The 21,882-nt window shown below is 41.6% G+C and overlaps 3 protein-coding genes across 3 annotated transcripts; all 3 read right to left on the reverse strand.

The window, feature by feature from the left end:
* On the reverse strand, window positions 1–1,749 carry LOC118643553 (protocadherin alpha-3-like; the record flags this gene model as incomplete). Its single annotated transcript, XM_036281659.1, has 1 exon — window positions 1–1,749. A coding segment is annotated over exon 1 (1,749 nt), but the record flags the coding sequence as incomplete, so codon positions are not given.
* Window positions 1,750–5,971: 4,222 nt separating this feature from the next.
* LOC118615545 (protocadherin alpha-2-like) lies at window positions 5,972–8,396 on the reverse strand. Its single transcript, XM_036240567.1, is given in 2 exon segments — window positions 5,972–5,992; window positions 5,994–8,396. Coding segments are annotated over 2 exon segments (2,424 nt in total).
* Window positions 8,397–14,216: 5,820 nt separating this feature from the next.
* On the reverse strand, window positions 14,217–16,788 carry LOC118615580 (protocadherin alpha-1-like). The gene is given in 1 exon segment (XM_036240646.1): window positions 14,217–16,788. A coding segment is annotated over 1 exon segment (2,424 nt). The 5' UTR covers window positions 16,641–16,788.
* Between the last annotated feature and the right edge of the window lie 5,094 nt (window positions 16,789–21,882).

A 21,882-nucleotide genomic window follows, 5' to 3' on the forward strand; every position in this document is an offset into this window, starting at 1 on the left:
CCGAGACACAAGTTCGCTCACCATGCCGCCTCCGCTGCCCGCCCCAGGTGGCAGCAGCGCGGGCGCATTGTCGTTCTCGTCCAGCACGAACACCTGCAGCGTCACGTTGCTGCCCAGAGGCGGCACGCCCGCGTCGCGCGCGCTCACCTGGAACTGCAGCAGCTCCAGCTCCTCGTGGTCCAGAGGCTGCAGCGCGTACACCTTGCCGCTCTCCGCGTGCACAGACACGTAGCTCGACAGCGCACGCTCGCCCACGCGCCGCTCCACCAGCGAGTAGGACACCAGCGCGTTCTCCTGCGCGTCCAAGTCCCGCGCGGACACCGTGAAGATGTGGCAGCCGGGCGGATTGTTCTCCCTCACAAACACGGTGTACTCTGACTGCGCGAAAACCGGAGCGTTGTCGTTCACGTCAGCCACCTCCACGGACATGCTGGCGGTGACAGATAGCGAAGGTGAGCCCCCATCCTGCGCGGTTACTACTACGTTATAGTTCGACACGCTCTCGCGGTCCAAAGCGCTGTCCAGCACCAGCGAATAGTAATTCTTGAAGGTGGACACCAACTTGAAGGGAATATGGGGTGACAGGGTGCAGGTAACCTGTCCGTTAACACCAGAGTCGGAGTCGGACACACTAATCAGAGCGATGATAGTGCCTAGTGGAGCATCTTCTAATACAGGCAATGATAGTGATTTGATAACCAACTCAGGCACGTTATCATTTGTGTCCAAAATTTCTACTAGAACAGTGCAGTGATCTGCCATTGGGGGATTTCCTTTATCTGTCGCGTCTACCTGGATTTCATATAACTTAGTGTCCTCGAAATCTAAGTTACCCTTTACAGTGATGTATCCATAAACCGGGTCTAAGTGGAATTTCGATAGAGTATCTGCTGACGTTTCAGTGTTGAAAGAATACACAATGTCCTTATTTACTCCTTCATCCAAATCAGAGGCATTAACAATCACTGCTAGGGTACCATTTGGTGCATTTTCGAATAATCTGACTTTGTAGACCGCCCTCTCAAATTCTGGGGCGTTGTCGTTTACATCTAGAATGGTGATTGTCAGTTGAGTAGTACCAGTGAGCTCAGGTTTCCCACCATCAACTGCCATTATTAGTAAGTGATGCTCAGGAGTGTCCTCCCGATTTAAAAGTTTTTTCAACACGAGGCCAAGGGATTTAATTTCCTTATCATTTCTTTGAACATCCAAGGTAAAATATTCGTTGGCGTTAAGAATGTAGGTCAACAGCGAATTCGCTCCTATATCTGAATCTGATGCGCCCTCTAGCGGAATCCGAGAACCAGGTGGCCGCGATTCGTAAATAAACATTTTTTTTACAGCCTTTGGGAAAACAGGGGGGTTGTCATTAATGTCCTTCACCTCCACCTCCACATGGAAAACCTGCAGCGGCCTCTCCACGATCACTTCCAGGTGGATGCTGCACTCCAGGCTCCTCCCGCACAGCTCCTCGCGGTCAATCCGAGAATTCACAAATAAAATGCCATTCTGCAGATTTACCTCCAGAAGGTCCCCGTGGCCTTTGGACGCCACCCGGAACAGGCGCGGCACCAGCTCCGCCAGCTCCAGCCCCAGGTCCTGGGCGATGCGGCCCACGAAGGTGCCGTGTTTGGCCTCCTCCGGGATCGAGTAGTGGACCTGGCCGCTCCCAGCCTCCCAGATTGGGAAGAGCAGAAGCGAAAGCAGTAGTCGCCAAGCTCCTGGACCTTCTCTCCAAGAAAACACCATTGCAACCCTTTCCCAAATATGTGGTCTCTCTTGCACCGATCCAAAATTTTAAAAATAATTTGAGTTTCTTATTCTTCATTTCTTAAAGAAACCTCCCCATGCCTGTATTTCAGAAATGGTGAGGAAAAGCGGCATCTGTGTGTAAGGCGCGCTCAATATCTTTTGTAGTGAAAGACCTTGTGGTGGACAGCGACATCATGTGGCTAAATGTGTGCTGTATTAAATAAATGTATTGTCTTCTTTCCTTAAACTTCGTTTGAACTTTCTCAAATTATTATTTTCGTTGTAATGTCCCTCAAGCACTTCTCAAAGTCTTTATATTTTTCTCAGAATATATTCTTAGAACTGTTTATACTAATTTATTACTTTCAATTCTGCCAATCCATGACATAGAGTCAAATATAATAAACGTGATTACTATTCTAACAGCAGTGGACATCTATTGGAAATAGTCCCCTTTGACAAACACTGTTCTATTTGTTTTAATGGGGTTATCTTATTAAATTTTCACAACCTTCTGAGGTAAATATTAATGTTTCACTTTTTACAAACAAAGAAGTGGAAGTATATACAGGTTAAATAACTGAAAAATGTTATTAACTGGTGGTGTTTGGATGGGATCTAAATCTGACTGAGTAGCCATAACTTTAATCATTTGGCCTGTAAATCTACATTTTATAGAAAAATCAAGCCTTTGATATTTGTGACCATCAAAACATCGAGACTTGGAAATATGTGTGTGTATATATCCATATATGTATACATACATATTTACTTCTATATTATTTTGCCAATTGTTAATTTATCAAATGTTCACTTTGTTATTTATTTATTTATTTATTTATTTATTTATTTATTTATTTGTAAAATGTCTACAAGTCATTTTTGTGTCTTTTATTCAATGACTATATCCTTGTTAGCTGTCTTACCTGTTATTTATACAAACACCTAAAGATGCCAGAAGTCAGTCTTTTACACTGCAGTTCTTTTGTAAATTTGTTTTTACTGCATGACAACACTGTGTGAATTGGGTATTTGTTACATTCACATCAAACAAACAAAGAATGTATTCGTTTTGACATGTCCACATCATTTATAAGTTTTAATTTACCTATAATCTTAAAATGTTCGTAAAATTGTGTATTTAATCATCTGGATGAATTTCTGGATTCCAGTTTCTTAAAACATTTTTACTTGGAAGAGTTGGTGGTGATTTAACCAAACAGTAAAAAGCAAAAAGTAACTTTATCACATGGTTCACTACTCAAAATAAGTAAGATGAGGCAATGGAGTATTCTAAAGATCTCTGCGATCTAAAGAATTCAGCGAGAGGAATGAGTTCTCTGAGCATTTGGAAGTTGAGCAGAGAAAGACCATGGGAAGAGGTTGAATTTACAGAGGTAAGAGGATGTTCAAAGTTTTGATTATAGTCAGACTGTTTTTTAATGAAATCAAACATGTGATTTAAGTATTAGGAGAAAATTTTTCATACCAGTTTTTTTCCTGTGTGCTCATTGAATGCAAGCTAGGATTGCAACTTACTCATATTTTATCATTCATATTTAGAATAGAATGAATTGTCCATTAATGTTGTAATGAATAAATAAGTATTTTAAATTAACTTTCTCGGGTAATATAAGTAAACAAGTAAGTTACATTAATAATGTTTGTTAATATCAAATTTACATAATTTCTAACTGTTGTATGAGTTCATGAAAAAGAAGTAAATATTTAGGAATTCTTTGGGAAAAGCATGGACCTAGGAAATAATTATAGAGATCAATATGGTAGTTCTTTGATAAATCTTGAAAGGTAGCAAGTTTAAAAATGAGACACAAACTTAACATTTTAAAACATCATGGACTTCATATTAATTGTTATACTATTAATTGACAACTTCTTGTAATGCCATACATTTCATGACATTTAAGAGTGTACTGAGGCAACTTGGAGAAAATGTAAATAAGGAATGAGAAACACTAAGAACCTATATAGCAATAAGTTGTAACTCCTGGAGATCTGAGCACACTTGAATATAGTTTTAAAGGCTTAACATTTACCTATAGCAGAAATGTAGAGGCCAGACCTCCAATAGGAAGAATTCCACCTGACCATTCGTACATTCTATACACAAGTCTCAAAGTGGTGAGTAGCTATGATATTCTAGGTGGGATAACTTCTCCCCAGAAAAAGCTTCTTCCTCATTTGTTCAAGCTATTTGTTTTTCTCCATAAATATATAAAGCCTCAGATGAACTTTTCTGATTCCCAGGAAATAATATATTCTTAATTTTGAGGCTTAATCAATGCTAAGGAACTAATAAGTTTCCCTTAAAAACAGACTATCCTTAAATGGAATTCAAAATCTCACCACCAAACTCGTAAACATTCCTGTAAAAGAAGATCCCAGACGGAAGTTGTTATTCTGACCTATCTGTGAAGTGGCTGTGGCCAAGATCACTTAGTGGAAATTATTTCTATGATTCATCAATATCCAGATACATTTAGAGAAAAAAAAAAAAACAGCAAATAACTAAAACCAAATAGTATAAGGCAGTTTTATATGTTATTTCACCCCAAGACATCTTCCTTTGGTTGAAACAACTTTTTAAATTTCATTTCCAAGTGTAACATTTACTTGTCCAGTTTGGTGTTTTAACTACCCAACACAGGAGTTTCCAATGAAAATATAATAATCCAAAACTAGTCCTTACCTTTTGAAAAAACTCCAACTTCATTAGGAATATGGATGCTGCCAGGTGAAACTGAGTGAGTTCACAGTCATAGAAAACTTTATCCTAGTCATAGAATGTGGTGCCAGAAAAAAGTGATTAATGTCTGCGCAGTGGGAAGTCTGCATACATTATTAGCCCAGTGGTACTGATATTGGAAAAATGACTGAGCAGCCAGCTACCATAAAGACTGGATTAGAGTACTCTCCACTTATATTAAGAAAAAGTCCCACCACCTGGCCACCCCACTATGTGATGTTTTAAATGTTAACATTATTTAATTAAACAATACAGAGAGGGGCCTCTTTTCTCAATAAACTCTCTATTGTGCCTTAAAACTCCCAGGATTTTGCAAGTGTGAAATCTCTATCCCAAATGACATTTTATTTTACTACAAAAGCCATACCAAAGTAATGTCAGATGTGGTAATGACCTATGATACATAACTTTGGAAGGCCTAGCATTAAAAGGTCCATTAAGGCTGTTTTCAAACACAAGGAAAAGAAAACTAACGTATGAACTGTGGTATAAACAGATAAAGATAAATTAATTCTTGAGTGAAATAATAATTTAGGACATGTCCAGATATATAATATAGTCTTATTCCAATATATTCTGACAGAATGAATGGATGGTGTATTATGGGAAATATGTATTATATAATCATACTCTATAAATGTTTTCCAATTGTGATATTTTAATTTGAGAAAAAACATTCACATGTAATATTACGTTTCCAACTTTTGCTTAAGTGTTTTTTATTCCTTAAAGGTCCTATTATTCACGGAGACGTTTAATTATGGAAAAGCCAAAATGTAAAGATAATAGAACCATTTATGTAAATTGATGTCAATGCAAAAAGAATTGAACTCTAATTCATTCCGTGTGTTGAACAATAAGATACCAATATAAATAAAGGCAGAGCTTTGGAAATAATACAATATAAAGAATAAAGGAGCCCTGGCCGGTTTGGCTCAGCGGTTAGAGCGTCGACCTGTGGTCCTGAGAGACCCGGGTTCGGTTCCCGCTAAGGGCATGTACCTCGGTTGCAGTTTGTCCCCGGCCCTGGTCGGTTGTGCGGGTGGCAGCCACTCGATGTGTCCCTTTCACATGGATGTTTCTCTGTCTCTCTCTGTTCCTCTCCCCCCCCCCCCACTCTACCTGAACAAAAAATGGAAAAATGTCCTCGGGTGAGGATAAAAAAAATAATAATAATAAAACTGCCTTTAAAAAAAGAATAAAGGAGCCCGGCCTGTGTGGCTCAGTGGTTGAGTGTGGATCCATGCACCAAGAGGTTGCTGGTTTGATTCCCAGTGAGGGCACATGCCCAGGTTGTGGGCCAAATCCCAAGTGGGGGGCATGCAGGAGGTGGCCAATTGATGTTCTCTCTCATAGATGTTTCTCTCTCTCTCTCCCTCTCCCTTCCTCTCTCTCCAAAATCAATAAAGAAAAAATATTTTTTTTAAAAAGAATGAAGGAATTAGAACAATTTTAGAATTGACAGGAAAAAAATTAAAAGACTCACCTTTCCTACGTGTTCTGATTCTGAGGGGTGCTGTCTTTCTTCTGCGGAGCCTGGACCTTGCGGTAGGCTGGGGCTGAAGGCCATGAGGTCGGTCTTTGGCGGGCCCTCCCCAGAGCACACCCTCTGCCGCTTCTGCTGCGAATAGGACCAGCTCCCTACTGCGCTGGAGCACACCAGCATGGGCTTCCCTGGCCCGCATGCGCCCTCGGTAGGCGGTGCCCAGCACCTAAGAACGGAGTACAGCCCCAGCGTGAGCACCAACAGGCTGGACACCGCGCAGATGGCGATGATCAGATACACGTTCACGTCAACCAGCGCGGCCTTCGCGCTCGCAGCGGCCAAAGATGCTCGCGAGGAGGCCTTAGGCGTCTGGCCGCTGTCCACCAGCGACAGCAGCACGGTGGCCGTGGCCACCAGCGCCGGCTCTCCGTGGTCCTTCACCAGCACCAGAAGGCGCTGGCGCGAAGCGTCTGCTTCAAGCAGAGCGCGCGTCGTGCTGATCTCGCCCGTGTACAGCCCCACGCGAAAGGGGCTGTGCGCACCACCTTCCGCCGGCTGCAACTCGTAAGACAGCCACGCATTGTAGCCAGAATCCGCGTCCACAGCGCGCACCTTCGCCACCACGTGGCCTGCGCCCACTGACCGGGCCACCAGTTCGCTCACCGCTCCGCTCCCGCCGCCAGCCCCAGGCGGCAACAGCGTGGGCGCGTTGTCGTTCTCGTCCAGCACGAACACCTGCAGCGTCACATTGCTGCCCAGAGGCGGCACGCCCGCGTCGCGCGCGCTCACCTGGAACTGCAGCAGCTCCAGCTCCTCGTGGTCCAGAGGCTGCAGCGCGTACACCTTGCCGCTCTCCGCGTGCACAGACACGTAGCTCGACAGCGCACGCTCGCCCACGCGCCGCTCCACCAGCGAGTAGGACACCAGCGCGTTCTCCTGCGCGTCCAAGTCCCGCGCGGACACCGTGAAGATGTGGCAGCCGGGCGGGTTGTTTTCCTTCACGAACACCGTGTACTCGGGCTGCTGGAAGGTCGGCGCGTTGTCGTTCACGTCGGCCACCTCCACGGACACGCTGGCGGTGGCTGATAGTGAAGGCGAGCCCCCGTCCCGCGCGGTTACTACCACTGTATAGTCCGACACACTCTCGCGGTCCAAAGCACCGTTCAGCACCAGTGAATAGTAATTCTTGAAGGTGGACACCAGCTTAAAAGGGACATGAGGTGTTAGCAAGCATGTCACCTGCCCGTTGACACCGGAGTCGCGATCGGACACCATGATGAGGGCGATTGCAGTGCCCAGCGGAGCGTCCTCAAGGATCGGAAGTGAAAGAGATGTTATTGAGACTGCTGGTGTGTTATCATTGATGTCCACAATTTTTACTGAAATTTTACAGTGCCCAGTCATTGACGGAGTTCCCTTGTCATATGCAATGACTTGAATCTCATAGGATTTCGATTCTTCATAATCTAATTGTCCCTTAGTTCTGATTTCCCCTGTGCTGGGATCTATTTTGAACTTGGTCTTTATAGTGGAGGGCATATCACTACTAAATGAATACACGGTCTCGCTGTTTGATCCTTCATCTGCATCAGAAGAATTTAGTTTAATCACTAAGGTTCCGTTTGAGGTGTTCTCTAACAACTGTACTTTGTAAACTGATTGGTCAAAAGTAGGTTCATTGTCATTCACATCCAATACATTAATAAGCAATTGAACGGTTCCTGTGAGCTCAGGTTTGCCGCCATCAGTAGCCACCAGTAACAAATTCACTGAGGCAGTTTCCTCTCTGTCCAGAGATTTCCTAAGCACAAGTGACAAAGACTGACTTACTTCATCATTTGTCTGTATATCTAGAAAGAAAAACTCACTGGAGCTGAGCTTGTAGGTAAGAAGAGCGTTTACTCCGATGTCCGCATCAGTTGCTCCCTCCAGCGGAAACCGCGAGTCAAGCAGCCTCGATTCGTGAAACCCGATAGTCTTTACCGCCATTGGAAATACCGGCGGATTGTCGTTAATGTCCTTCACCTCCACCTCCACATGGAAAACCTGCAGCGGCCTCTCCACAATCACCTCCAGGTGGATGCTGCACTCCACGCTCCGCCCACACAGATCCTCGCGGTCGATCCGAGAATTCACAAACAAAATGCCATTCTGCAGATTTACCTCCAGAAGGTCCCCGCGGCCTTTGGACGCCACACGGAACAGGCGTGGCACCAGCTCCGTCAGCTCCAGTCCTAAGTCCTGTGAGATGCGGCCCACGAAGGTGCCGTGCTTGGCTTCCTCGGGGACCGAGTAGTGGACCTGGCCGCTCCCAGCCTCCCAGGCTGCTAGGAACAGAAGGGAGAGCAGCAGTCGCCCGACCTCCCGGTCCCTTCTCACTGAAGACACCATTACCAATCCCCAGTGAGTTGATCAAATTAGAAAATCATGTTTTGTAAAATTTGAAATATTCTCCTCTAGTCTCCTGCTGCTTCTCTTATTGTTCCTCTTTTCTGGAGTGACAATGGGGCTCTGGGTTTTTTCTTCCTAGAGAACACTCTGTGGTAGACAGCGACATCATGTGGCCAAAATGTAGGCTCTACTGCTTACCCTATAGATTTAAAACTAGACTATTGTCTGGTCAGTTTATTCATACCTTTCATCTTTAAAAAATAGGTATTTTTAAGCTCTAGACTATATCATTTCCCCATTTTATTGTTTTAAAACACATAAAATTCACCATCTCAACCAATTTTAAGCATACAGTTTAGTATGTTAAATGTTCACGTTGTTGTGAAACATCTTCAGAATTTTTCACCTTACAAATCTGAAACTTTACTCCTTAGACAACTCCAGCTTTTCCACCACATACCCCCATTCACCATTCTACTTCCTGTTTCTATGACTCTAAACACTTTAGATATCTCATATTAGTGGAATCATACAGTATTTGTCTTTGTCTGGTTTATTTCTCTCAGATAAGTGTCCTCAAGGAGTTTAAACCATGTTGTAGCATGTAACAGGATTTCCTCCCTTTTTAAGGTTGAATAATATTCTAATATGTGTATATACCACATTTTGTTTACCTATTCATCCATCTGTCCATGGACATTTGGGTTGTTTCCCCCTCTTGGCTATTGTGAATAATACTGCTATAGACACGGATGTGAAAATATATCTTTAAGACCCTACTTTCAATTCTTTTTGCTACATTACATCTTTTTTTAACCATTTCTTCAAATGAAATACATAGGAATCAAAGGGTATTTCAGTTTATTGTTTTTTGTGTGTGATTTAATTTTATTTTTGAACTGTTTGCAGATGTTTGAAAGTTAATAATTTGTTTCTCACTTGTAAAATGTGTTCTTAACTTAGGAATATTCCATTTTATACTACATTTGGGTATTTGAATAGTACAAATGACTCCTTTCTTAGTATTAATGTTTTTACTCATTCTTTTTAAAATATGTTTTTATTTATTTATTTATTTATTTATTTAGAGGAAGAGGGAGATAGAAACATCCATCAGCTGCCTCCTGCCCATCCCCTACTGGGGATCCAGCCCACAACCTGGGCATGTGCCCTGAAGGAGAATTGAACCGAGACCTCTCAGCCCATGGGACAATGTTCAATCCACTGAGCCACATGGGCCAGACACTTTTATTAATTCTTAGTTGGCCCCTTCACACATGAACAATATAAAAATAAGATAAAGATAACAGGGATGAAAATAAAATTAATTTAGGGGTGGGTCAGTGTCCAAAATACATAATAATCATTTTCAGTTACTTTACAAAGAAAAAGGAGGGACATTTGTAATAATTTCAACAATAAAGAGAAATTTTAAAAAACTACAACAAAGCCCTAAAAGGAAAACAAAAAAAAAGGAAGGAGGAATGAATGCTAGGCAAGACAAAAAAGGAGAAGGAGGAAAGGGGGAGGAGGAAGAGAGGAAGAAGTAGAGGAAGGGAAGGAGGAGGAGGAGGGCCTAAAACATTTTAAATTATTTATTGTTTTTCTTTTCCTGCCTTTTATAAAAGGAAAAGAAATCACAACACAATAATTTTTCCATAGGATCCAAGTTATCTAATCTGCTTAATGGTCAGATGCCTTATTAAAAAAAAGTCCATAGTAATGTTCTATCAGTTGTAATGCTCTCCTCTTAAAATTTATTCTGTTCACATTAGTTTAATGACAATGAAATCTCAATGAATATGTTACTGTACACTGACTATTTCCGTTTCCCTCTAAAATAAACACAATTTTGTTTCTGGCTTCTGCAAAGTCTTCTGTTGTTATGGGAGACTGCCTAGGACAGCCTTCCTCCACATGTTGGCTCAGCATCCCAAACTGCCTTTAAATTATGGCATCTTATCATCAACCTGTGCTTTTATAATTGCTGCAACAGCATAAGACAGACAGTAGAAGAGAGTCTTGCACTGGAAATTACATACTTCTGCTAGGAAGCAAGACACATTCACATTTCACTGGTCAAAGAAAATCACACCTCAAGGTTACAGGGAAATGAAATCCTCCAGTGTTCCCAGAAGGAACAGAACAGAAATATTGTTACCAAAATAAACAATTATTTCTCATTCTTATCTATTTGCATTCTTGACTGGCGACAAGTCTCAAAGATATGTCAAGTAATATCTTACTTTCTAATTACCTATTGTTATACCAGAAAATAGAATTACAATTCTAATCTTGGAACGTTAGTTTGTTTTTTAAAGAAGGAACACCAAAAATTAGTCTTCTCAAGTGTTCTGCCTTATATTTTAGGTGATGTAAAAATAATATTTTCCTACAAATGAAATTACATTGGTATCATCATACCAAAGTAACTTGAAAATAAAATTGCATTTCCTAAAATTATAGTCATGAAATTAAAACTAATTACTGAACTTGAATAATTAAAAGATAATAATGACCTGGCTGGTGTGGCTCAGTGGACTGAGTGTCTTCCCACGGACTAAGAGGACCCAGTTCGATTCCATGACAGGGCACATGCCTGGGTTGTGGCCTTGATCCCCAGTGGAGGGCGTGCAGGAGGCAGCCGATTGATGCTTCTCTTTTACATCGATGTTTCTATCTCTCCCTTTCTCTCTAAGAAAATCAATAAAAACATTTTTAAAATAAATAAAAGATAATAATGTATGTGATTAACAAGATTTTACAAAAACAAGTTTTTGTTTCCCTTGGAGTGTTTGAAAATTAGAGTCTCCACAGAAACATGAGAATAACATTGTTATTCTCAGTGTGTATAGCATGATGTTCTTTGCCCAGTGTTTTCAGATAAACAACAGTGTGAAGCTACTAACTTTAATGGATAATTAATTCTAACCAAAAGTAATCCAGTTGCATAACAATTATTATTATTATTATTATTATTATTATTATTATTTGGTACATGCACCTAGCAGGAACTGAACCCGGGACTCCCTGGTCCACAGGCCGACGCTTCCAACTGCGAGCAAACCATTCCAGGGCAGATTATATTTTTTTGGGTAAATATCTCCATCGAAAGATGTCTCTTCTGAGAATATGACCACTTGAAAGTCAATAAATTTCCTAAATGAATGGCTAATATTAATTGTAAACATACCATGAAATAAGTACGAAAGAACAAATTTTACCATAAATCTATATTATTCTGTGCTTTTATTAATACTAAACTATTCTACGAATAGCACATTCATCATAGAAAGGAACAGGTGAAAAAGCAAGAAAATAAAACAACTGGTTCATCTTTATAAAAAAAAAAAAAAGAAAAGAAATTAATATAATACATTTCCTGAAAGAAATCTTATAAAGACAAAACTATTAAAAGTTGTGTTAACTACCCAAAGATTCTTGAATGAGACAGGAATATTAACTACCAATGGAAAATCTACTCACATTTATTTATATTAAAGTAAATATTAAGTAACGGTATCACTCCACAATAATCTTTTTCTCCATTCCAGAATTACCTTATTATTTTTTCATTAAAAATCACTTTTTTTTTAATCCTCACTGGAGGACTTTTTTTTTTTTTTTTTTGCATTTATCTTCAGATGGAGCAGGAGGGAGAGAGGGAGGAAGAGAGAGAGAGAAACATTAATGTGAGAGAGACACATCGAGTGGTTGCCAGCCCAATTGGGGCCGGGGACAAACTGCAACCGAGGTACGTGCCCTGAGCGGGAACCGAACCTAGGACTCTCTGGTCTGAGGGCTGATGCTGTAACCGCTGAGCCAAACCAGCCAGAGCTAAAAATCACCTTTTTAAACCCACTTCTTTTGATTTAGAGATCATTAACTAATATTTGAGATTTACTTTCAAGTTAATAACTTCAACTAACCCATAAAACTTTTTACCTTTACAACAATAATCATTATACAGAAATAATCATTTAGCATCAATAAAAATTTTGTTTTTGTCAGTGATCTCAATGTTTGTTTGTTTTTATCCTCACCGGAGGACATTTTTCAATTTTTTGTTCAGATAGAGTGGGAGGGGGAGAGAAAGAGAGAAACATAGACGTGAAAGGTACACACCCAGTGGCTGCCTCACGGGAGACCCAACCAGGGACCGGGACACGCCAACCAGGTACGTTCCCTAGGTGGAAACCACACCAATCTCTCTGGGACTGCAGGCCGACCTAAAACGCGAGCCAAACGGAGGGTGATCTCAATGTATTTATGTGAATGTTTGCCTGAAGGTCTTCAGGCCAAATTTAAAGAGCCATTGGTATTCATTAAATGATGGTCAGGTTCATTAATAATCTCTCAGTGAACTATTGTTAGATAACTCCTTTGATAGAAGAAAATATATGTTTACCTTTTCCATACTATTTATGATTTTTAGTTTGGCCTCAAAATATAGGTTTCTCCATCCATCCCAATTGTTTGATCATTTTAATTCTCTTTCCAGGGCATTTCCCTCTACTTGATTATATTTTGCTTTAGCTGATGCAATAAGAATTACACATAGTTTCTGAGTACTATTCAGGTGTACAAAGAAAAACCTTCATCTGCTTTGTTCCTAAGAAAACTTGCTAATAACAACAATGAACATTTTATTGCTTCTTTTTAAAAAAGTCATGAATAGAGCAATATCTTCCTTTATAAACATCCTGATTAATCAAAGAAAATGGAAAAAGCAATATTACACCAAATCCAAGTCTTTTCAAAACCCAATTGTTATTTTAAAAAGGTAAAAATAGGTTTAAAATTGTTATTTTAAATACAATGTGGTTCCAAGTCAGCGACCTTGCCTATCTTGTTTCATTGTTGCTCTGTCCCTAAATTCTACAGCAGGGCTTAGTATACAGATGGCTCTCTATACGTGCTTGTGAATGTCTACAGAGAAAATCCTAAGCCTGGATATTAGCAAATGTAGCTATGGAGACAGTAATGTGAATGGGCAAGAGACATTAATTTTAAAAAATTTTATTTTATCCTCACCTGAGGACATTTTTACATTTTTTGTTCAGATAGAGTGGGAGGGAGAGAGAACTCGACTGTTTGAAGGGACACATCGGTGTGCCACCCTCACGACCCAACCAAGGCCTGGGACAAACTGCAACCGAGGTACATGCCCTTAGCGGGAACCGAACCCAGTGTCTCTGGACCGCAGGCCAACCGCTGAGCCAAACCGGCCAGGGCAAGAGACATTAATTTTTTGTCAAAGGCTTGATATTTCACTCCAAGATTAAGAGAATAAATAAACCTGAATATGTCAATGCAATTGACTACGTTGAGATCCTGTGTTAAATATAATCAACACTTCTTAGTATTTCAGTATATTTTTTTTAAGTAGGATGGGTTATCAAAGAATATGACAATTTATCCCTACATTAGTTTTTGTTGTGGTTGTTTCCCTGTTCCATTCAAGATGAAGCTGCAAACCCTGGCCTGTCAGGCTCAGCGGTTAGAGCGTTGGCCTGCGGACCAGAGAGTCCTGTGTTCGGTTTTGCTAAGGGCATGTACCTCGGTTGCAGTTTGTCGCTGCCCGTGTGGGTGGCAACAACTCTCGCATCTATTTTTCTCTCTCTCCCTCCCGCTCTAGCTGAAGAAAAATGTAAAAATGTCCTCGGATGAGGATTAAAAAAAAGATGAATCTTGCAAATAATAGAATAAATGTATTAAATGGTAAGGTAAGATTTGTTTCTATTTTAGTGAATACTTTGAATACATTTTTTAAAGTCCCATTTGAAACGGTGGTTATATAAGTCAAAATTTTTTAAAAAATTAAAGCAAAAGCTTGAAAGTTGGACTTACATTACTAGAATGTTCCGAATTTGCTTCTGGGTATTCACTTTCTTCCGTCATGTTTGGACCCGGAGTAAGACTGGGACTGAAGGCCATCAGATCTGTCTTGGGCGGCCCCTCCCCAGAGCACACCCTCTGCCGCCTCTGTTGCGAGTACGACCAGCTCCCCACTGCGCTGGAGCACACTAGCATGGGCTTCCCTGGCCCTCATGCGCCCTCGGCTGTGGACGGCGCCGAGCACCGCAGCGCCGTGTACAGAAGCAGCGTGAGCACCAACAGGCTGGACACCGCGCAGATGGCGATGATAAGATACACATTCAGGTCCACCAGCGCGGCTTCTGCGCTCGCGACGCGGGAAGACTCTCTTGACAAGGCCTTTGGAGCCTGGCTACTCTCCAGGGACAGCAGCACCGTGGCCGTGGCCGCCAGCGCCGGCTCGCCGTGGTCCTTCACCAGCACCAGCAGGCGCTGACGCGGCGCGTCCGCCTCGTCTAGGGCGCGCGTCGTGCTGATCTCGCCCGTGTACAGACCCACGCGGAACAGACTTCGAGTACCACCCGCCGCGGGCTGCAGCTCATAAGACAGCCACGCATTGTAGCCAGAGTCCGCGTCCACCGCGCGCACCTTCGCCACCACGTGGTCCGCGCCCACCTACCTCGACACCTGCTCGCTCACCGCGCCAGCCTCGCCTCCAGCCCCAGGCGGCAACAGCACCGGCGCGTTGTCGTTCTCGTCCAGCACGAACACCTGCAGCGTCACGTTGCTGCCCAGAGGCGGCACGCCCGCGTCGCGCGCGCTCACCTGGAACTGCAGCAGCTCCAGCTCCTCGTGGTCCAGAGGCTGCAGCGCGTACACCTTGCCGCTCTCCGCGTGCACAGACACGTAGCTCGACAGCGCACGCTCGCCCACGCGCCGCTCCACCAGCGAGTAGGACACCAGCGCGTTCTCCTGCGCGTCCAAGTCCCGCGCGGATACCGTGAAGATGTGGCAGCCGGGCGGATTGTTCTCCTTCAGGAACACCGTGTACTCGGACTGCGCGAACGCCGGTGCGTTGTCGTTTACGTCGGCCACCTCCACGCACACGCTGACTGTGGCCGACAGTGAAGGCGAACCTTCATCCCGCGCTGTCACTACTACAGCATAGCCCGGCACGCTCTCGCGGTCCAGGGCGCTGTCCAGCACCAGCGAATAGTAATTCTTAAAGGTAGATACCAGCTTGAAGGGAACGTGGTGTGACAGGGTGCAGGTCACCTGCCCGTTGACACCGGAGTCACGGTCGGACACGGAGATAAAGGCGATGACGGTGCTGAGGGGAGCGTCCTCTCTGACCGGCAAAAATAGGGACTTGATTGCCAATTCCGGAGCATTATCATTTACATCCAGCACTTTCACTAAAACTTTGCAGTGATTTGCCATTGGAGGACTTCCTTTATCAACTGCTTTTACCTGAATTTCGTAGAATTTTGTTTCTTCATAATCCAGTCTACCAATTAGCCTTATTTCTCCTGAGCTAGAATCAATTTGGAAATTCTTTCTAATGTTAAGAGGAACATCACTGCCAAAGAAAAATACAATTTCTCCATTTGCACCTTCGTCAGCGTCAGAGGCATTTAACGTGGTCACTAATGTTCCATTTGCTGTAGTTTCTAATAACTGGGCTCTGTACACGGCCTGAGCAAACAATGGGGCGTTATCATTAACGTCGAGCACCGTTATCAGCAGTTGAACTGTACCTTCCAGCTCAGGTTTGCCCCCATCAGTGGCTGTCAATAATAAATTAAGTTCTGGTGTTTCTTCTCTATCCAAAGATTTTCTTAATTCAAGTGCAAGTGACTTGCTCAGTTCATCACTTGCCTGTATATCCAAAGAGAAATAATCACTGGGGCTGAGAGTGTATGTTAGAAGAGAATTAGTACCAATATCCGCATCAGCAGCGCCCTCTATCGGAAAACGCGAATCCAGCAGTCTAGATTCGGGAATAAATAACCTTTGCGCTCTCTCTCTGAAGACTGGTGGATTATCGTTAACGTCCTTCACCTCCACCTCCACGTGGAAAACCTGCGGCGGCCTCTCCACGATCACCTCTAGATGGATGCTGCACTCCAGGCTCCTCCCGCACAGCTCCTCGCGGTCGATCCGAGAATTCACAAACAAAATGCCATTCCGCAGGTTTACCTCGAGAAGGTCCCCGCGGCCTTTTGACGCCACTCGGAACAGGCGCGGCACCAACTCCTCCAGTTCCAGCCCCAGGTCCTGTGCGATGCGGCCGACGAAGGTGCCGTGCTTCGTCTCCTCGGAAACTGAGTAGTGGACCTGGCTGCTCCCCGCCTTCCAGACTGCAAGGAGCAGAAGAGAGAGCAGCAGGCGCCGGGCTCCCTTGCCTCCTCGCCTGGGATACAGCATCGCAAAAACACTACTCCTTTCGTACCTCTCTCACCTTACTTCCAAATCATGCTCTTTTACCTCCTATTTTTAAATAATTTATCTCCTTAGCGTTTTTTTCCTTCTCTCGGGCGGTGACAAAATGGAGCTTCCTTCTTTAGTGTTGGTGATCAGTACATTTCCATTGACAAGACTTTGTGGTATGCAGCGACATCATGTGGCCGATGGTAGATTTTAGATCCATTCACTGATTTCCAAAATAGTGTCTTATATTCGTTTGCAATTTACTCAAGGCAATCATTTTCAATTTTATGCCCTTTAAAGTCCCAAACATTTCCAATGTCACTTGAGAGCATGTAATTCAATATTTTGCTTACCTGTTTTCACAACTGGATTTGGAAAAATCACAATATGCATAAATAAGTATATCTTTTTATTTAAAGTAATCAGCTCATATATTATAACTGCACACTGTAGTTTGATAATAAGGCACTTAGACCACTAAAATTCACCTTATCCTAAAATAGTTTGGGTGTTTATTTTTTAAATGATATATCATTAGCAAGTACTTACGTATAAAATATTTAGAAATTTTGATTAAATATATTTAAGAGTTCTTCAATGTTGTATGAAAAAACATTTTCTGATACTTTAAATCTTACAATAATGATATTTGGGGCATTTCCCTTTGTTATTTGTTATATAACATCAACTTGGAATAATGGTCTCTAAAAGTCATTATTCCAAATTGAATTAGTATCCATTGGATCTTTATTCCTATATCAAATTTTAAGAAAATTATGTAATTTTTTGTTTTCTTATTAATACAAGACATTTCATATTTCAGTTAAATTAATAAGAATATTCTATCAATATCAAGTACACATATCTGAGAATTTGATAATCCATCATCAACATTTTAAATGTAAATCTAATGTAATTAGGTTTTCACAAGAAACTATTTAAGAAAAACTTATTAATAAACTTTGTTTTCAACTTCAGTCCAACTCATAATAATGACCCCATAGCTAAATCAAAATTTGAGTATGTGGTCATAAACTACCACTAGTAAATTTTCAAAAGAATGTCCATAACATTTCTACTTTAAGTACAATGGATTTTATTTTTAAATCTTCAGCTGAGAACATGCTTAGAGAGAGAGAGAGAGAGAGAGAGAGAGAAACATGGCCTATGATTGGCTGCCTTATATGCCCCAACAGGCAATGGAACCCACACCTGAGTATGTACCTTGACTGGGAATTGAACTGGCAACCTCAACCAACTGAGCCACTCCAGCTGGGCAAGTACTATGCATTTTTAAGAATGAATATTAATAAGAATTAATCTATTATGTCTTCCTAATCGGAAAGCCCAAATCATTAAATTGATAATTAAAATATATTAGAAAAATGTGATTTACAATAACTAGATGACACTTAATTGAAAAAATATAATACTTAACCATGGACTTCATTATCAAGGTACTGATCATGAAAATTAAAGAATACACAATACTATCCTCAAAGAAAAAACAAATGAGAGTATAACTGCCTTGAAAAAAGTATTATCAGACAGAGCTGTTAAAAAAAGCAATCTTTGTATGTTGTTGAAGTTAAGCTGGTATAAACCCAAATTAGAGTGTTATAGCTTTAAGATATTAAATGCAATCTCCATGGTAACCATAAAAAAATAACTATAGAATCTGAATAGACCTATAATAATTAAGAAAATTGAATTAGCAATTTTAAAAATCTGACAAAGTCCTTGACCCAGTGGCTTCACTGGTGAATTCTATCAAACATTAAAAGAAGAAATAATGCCAATATTTCTCAAACTTTTTCAAAAATTGAAAAGGAGGGAACACTTTCTAATTCCTTCTATGAGGCCAGCATTAACCTGATACCAAAGCCAGACAAAGACACTACAAGAAAATAAAGCTACAGATCAGTATTCTTTATGAAAATTGATGCCAAAACCCTCAAAAAAGTTAAAAACAGAGTTCAGCAGTATGCTAAAATAATTATACACCATGAGCAAGTGGGATTTATTCCTGGAATATAAGGATGTTTTAATACAAATAAATCAATGTAATATACTACATTAACAGAATGAACAAAATTCTATATGATCATATTAATAAATGCATAAAAAACATTTCACAAAATTCAACACCCTTTCATGAAGAAAAGCACTAAAAATCCTGGAATAGAAGTAAACTACCTCAATATAATAAAATAGAACACATGAAAAACCCAGAGTGAACATTATCCTCAACAGCAAAAGACTAAAAGCTTTTCCTCTATAAAGAACAAGGAAAGAATGCCTGCTTTTACCTCATATTCAACAAAATAATGGAAGCTCTAACCAGAGCAATAAGGCAAAAAATAAATAAATAAAAGGCATCCAAATTGGTTAGAAAGCAGTAAAATTATCTCTGTTCACAGATTATATGATCTTTTATGTAGAAAACCCCAAAGATTAAACACACACACAAAAAAAACATAAAATAATAAGTGAATTCAACTAACTATCAGGAAACAAATTCAACACACACAAAAATCAATTATAGAAAAAAGGGAGCCCAGCTGGTGTGGCTAAGTGGATTGAACATCATCCCATGGACTGAGAGGTCCCGGTTCAATTCCTGGTCAGGACTCAATCCCCACTAGGGGGTGTGCAGGAGGCAGCTAATTGATGTTTCTCTCTCTCCCTTCTTCTCTCTAAAAAAATCAATAAAAAATTTTAAAAAGAAAAAGGGGAGAGGAAAATAGTAGCAGAGTGAATGGAAGCTACACTGACTCCTATGACTAAATTGAAATTACAACTAAAATTTTTAAAAAAAAAGTAATTAGAATAATCAACTGAAGACCAGCTGGAGAGAACCCTTATAACCAGGGATGTAAAGAAGAGTCCAAATTGAGTCTGGTAGGAGATGCGGAGGCATGAGAGGTTTGGCTGGGTTCCCACAGGCAGCAATTGAGGGCTATCTTAGCTGTGAGCAGTCTCTCCTGAGAAGTCTGGTGTTTATACCCCAAGCTAGGCTGCCCAGCACAGAGTGGCAGAACAGGGAAAGGCTCCAACATAACACCTGGCTGTGAAAAACACCAGAGCAGAGGTCCTGTCTGGCAGGGAGAGGCCCTGGGATCATGGGCATGTGCCTGAAAGGTCGCCACACTAAATTTCAGCTACAACCACTCACCTTGGGCTCCAGCAGAGGGAGGGCTAACTGGACTGGAGGTGCATCAGGATAGTCAGAGGTTTCTGGCACTGCAGAAAGAACCAGGAGGGAGGCCATCAGGAGCCCTATACTGAGTCATTACCCCATGCTACAGAAACTATTTCTCTTGGGAAGACTCTTCCCATCAAAGCACCTTCAGCCTGGAGTTGGGGGAGCAACTGCTCCACCCTTTGGAATTGCACTCCACCCACCAGGAAGAGTTTGTACACAGCACAGAGCTGCAACCAGAGGTTCATAAACTGTCAGAGACTATCAGTCAACTTGTAGGCAGAGATGGGTCTCTGGGTGCTTTGAGCCTTGGGCCTGGCTCATGGTTGTTGGGTTTCATGGCTCTGGGGACCAAGCTGTGAAGGTGGCTGCCTAGATCTCTGTGCTGAGTCATTAACCCATGCTGCAGAAACTATCTTGCTCAGGCAGGGTTTTCCTCTCAAAGCAACTTTAGCCCAGGGGAAAGCAATTGCCTCACCCACTGGAAATCCTCTCAATCTGCCACTGTTGGGGGGGGGGGCACTTACATCAAGCTGAAGTCTACAATTTGAGGCTCTTTATCGACTGAGACTAACAATCAGCCTGCAGGCAGAGGTAGATCTCTGGGATATTTGAATCTTTGCCTGGCCTGTGACTCTAACCTGGAAGAAAGCAACCAAACATTAAGGTTCAGCTTGGTCCCTTCCATAAACATCCAAACCTAGCAGAGGGAGCTACAATCTGCAGAACATTGATATCCACAGAGAGATTTTGGCAGGCTCCAACCCCTGCTGAGACAGCTAAAATGGTGAAACAAGTCCCAAATGAAAGAACAAGAGAATTCTCCAGAAGAAGGGCTAATGAAATGAAGATAAGCAAGTTATCAGATATAGAATTTGTTGTAATGATTACAAGGATGCTCAACATCATGAGAAAAGATATAAAAAATGACCAATCAGAAATCACAAATACCATAGCAGAAATAAAGAACACATTGGAAGGAATAACCAGCAGATTAGAGGAAGCGAGGATCAGATCAGTGAATTAGGAGACAGGGTAGAAAAAAATCACTCAGAGAACCAAAAAGAAAAAAACAATTAAAAAATAGGAGAACAGCCCTGGCCGGTATGGCTCAGTGATAAGAGTGTCACCTGTGGACCAAAGAGTCCCAGGTTCTATTCTGGCCAAGGCCATGTGCCTTGGTTGCGGTTTGTCCATGGCTCCAGTTGGGGTTGTGCAGGTGGCAACCAATCAATGCATTTCTCTCACATTGATGTTTCTCTCTCTCTTCCTCCCTCTCTCCCTCCAGCTCTATGTGAAAATTAATGTAAAAATATCCTTGGTTGAGGATAAAAAAAAAAAAATAGGACAGTTTAAGAGAGCTGTGGGACAATATGAAACATAACAACATCTGCATCATAGGAGTCTCAGGAGAAGAAAGTGAGCAAGGGTTAGAGAATCTATTTGAAGATATAGTGGCAGAAAACTTCCCTAACTTGGTGAAGGAAAAAGGCATACAAGTTCAGGAAGCATAGAGAGTCCCAAGCAGGAAGAACACAAAAAGGCCCACACCAAGACACATGATAATTAAAATGCCAAAAATTAAAGAGAATCATAAAGGCAAGAAAAGGAAAGCAACAGGTTACCTACGAAGGAGCTCCCATAAGGCTGTCAGCTGATTTCTCAACAGAAACACTATATGTCAGACTGAAATGGCATGAAGTATTCAAGGTAATGAAAAACAAGGATCTGAAACCAAGACTACTCTATCCAGCAAGGCTATCATTCAAAATAGAAGTTGAAATAAAGAGCTGCCCAGAAAAAAAAGGCTAAAGGAATATATCACCACCAAACCAGCATTGCATTAAATGTTAAAGGGACAGCTGTAATGAGTAGAAGAAATAGAGAAAGAGAAACATAGGCATAATAAATAAAAATGGCAATAAATAAGTACATATCATTAATAACCTTAAATGTAAATGGATCAAATGCTCCAATCCAAAGACAGAGTAGCTGAATGGATAAGAAAGCATGACCCATATATATGCTGTCGACAAG

Source organism: Molossus molossus, unplaced genomic scaffold, assembly GCF_014108415.1.
Source record: "Molossus molossus isolate mMolMol1 unplaced genomic scaffold, mMolMol1.p scaffold_m16_p_4, whole genome shotgun sequence".
Lineage (NCBI taxonomy): Eukaryota > Metazoa > Chordata > Mammalia > Chiroptera > Molossidae > Molossus > Molossus molossus.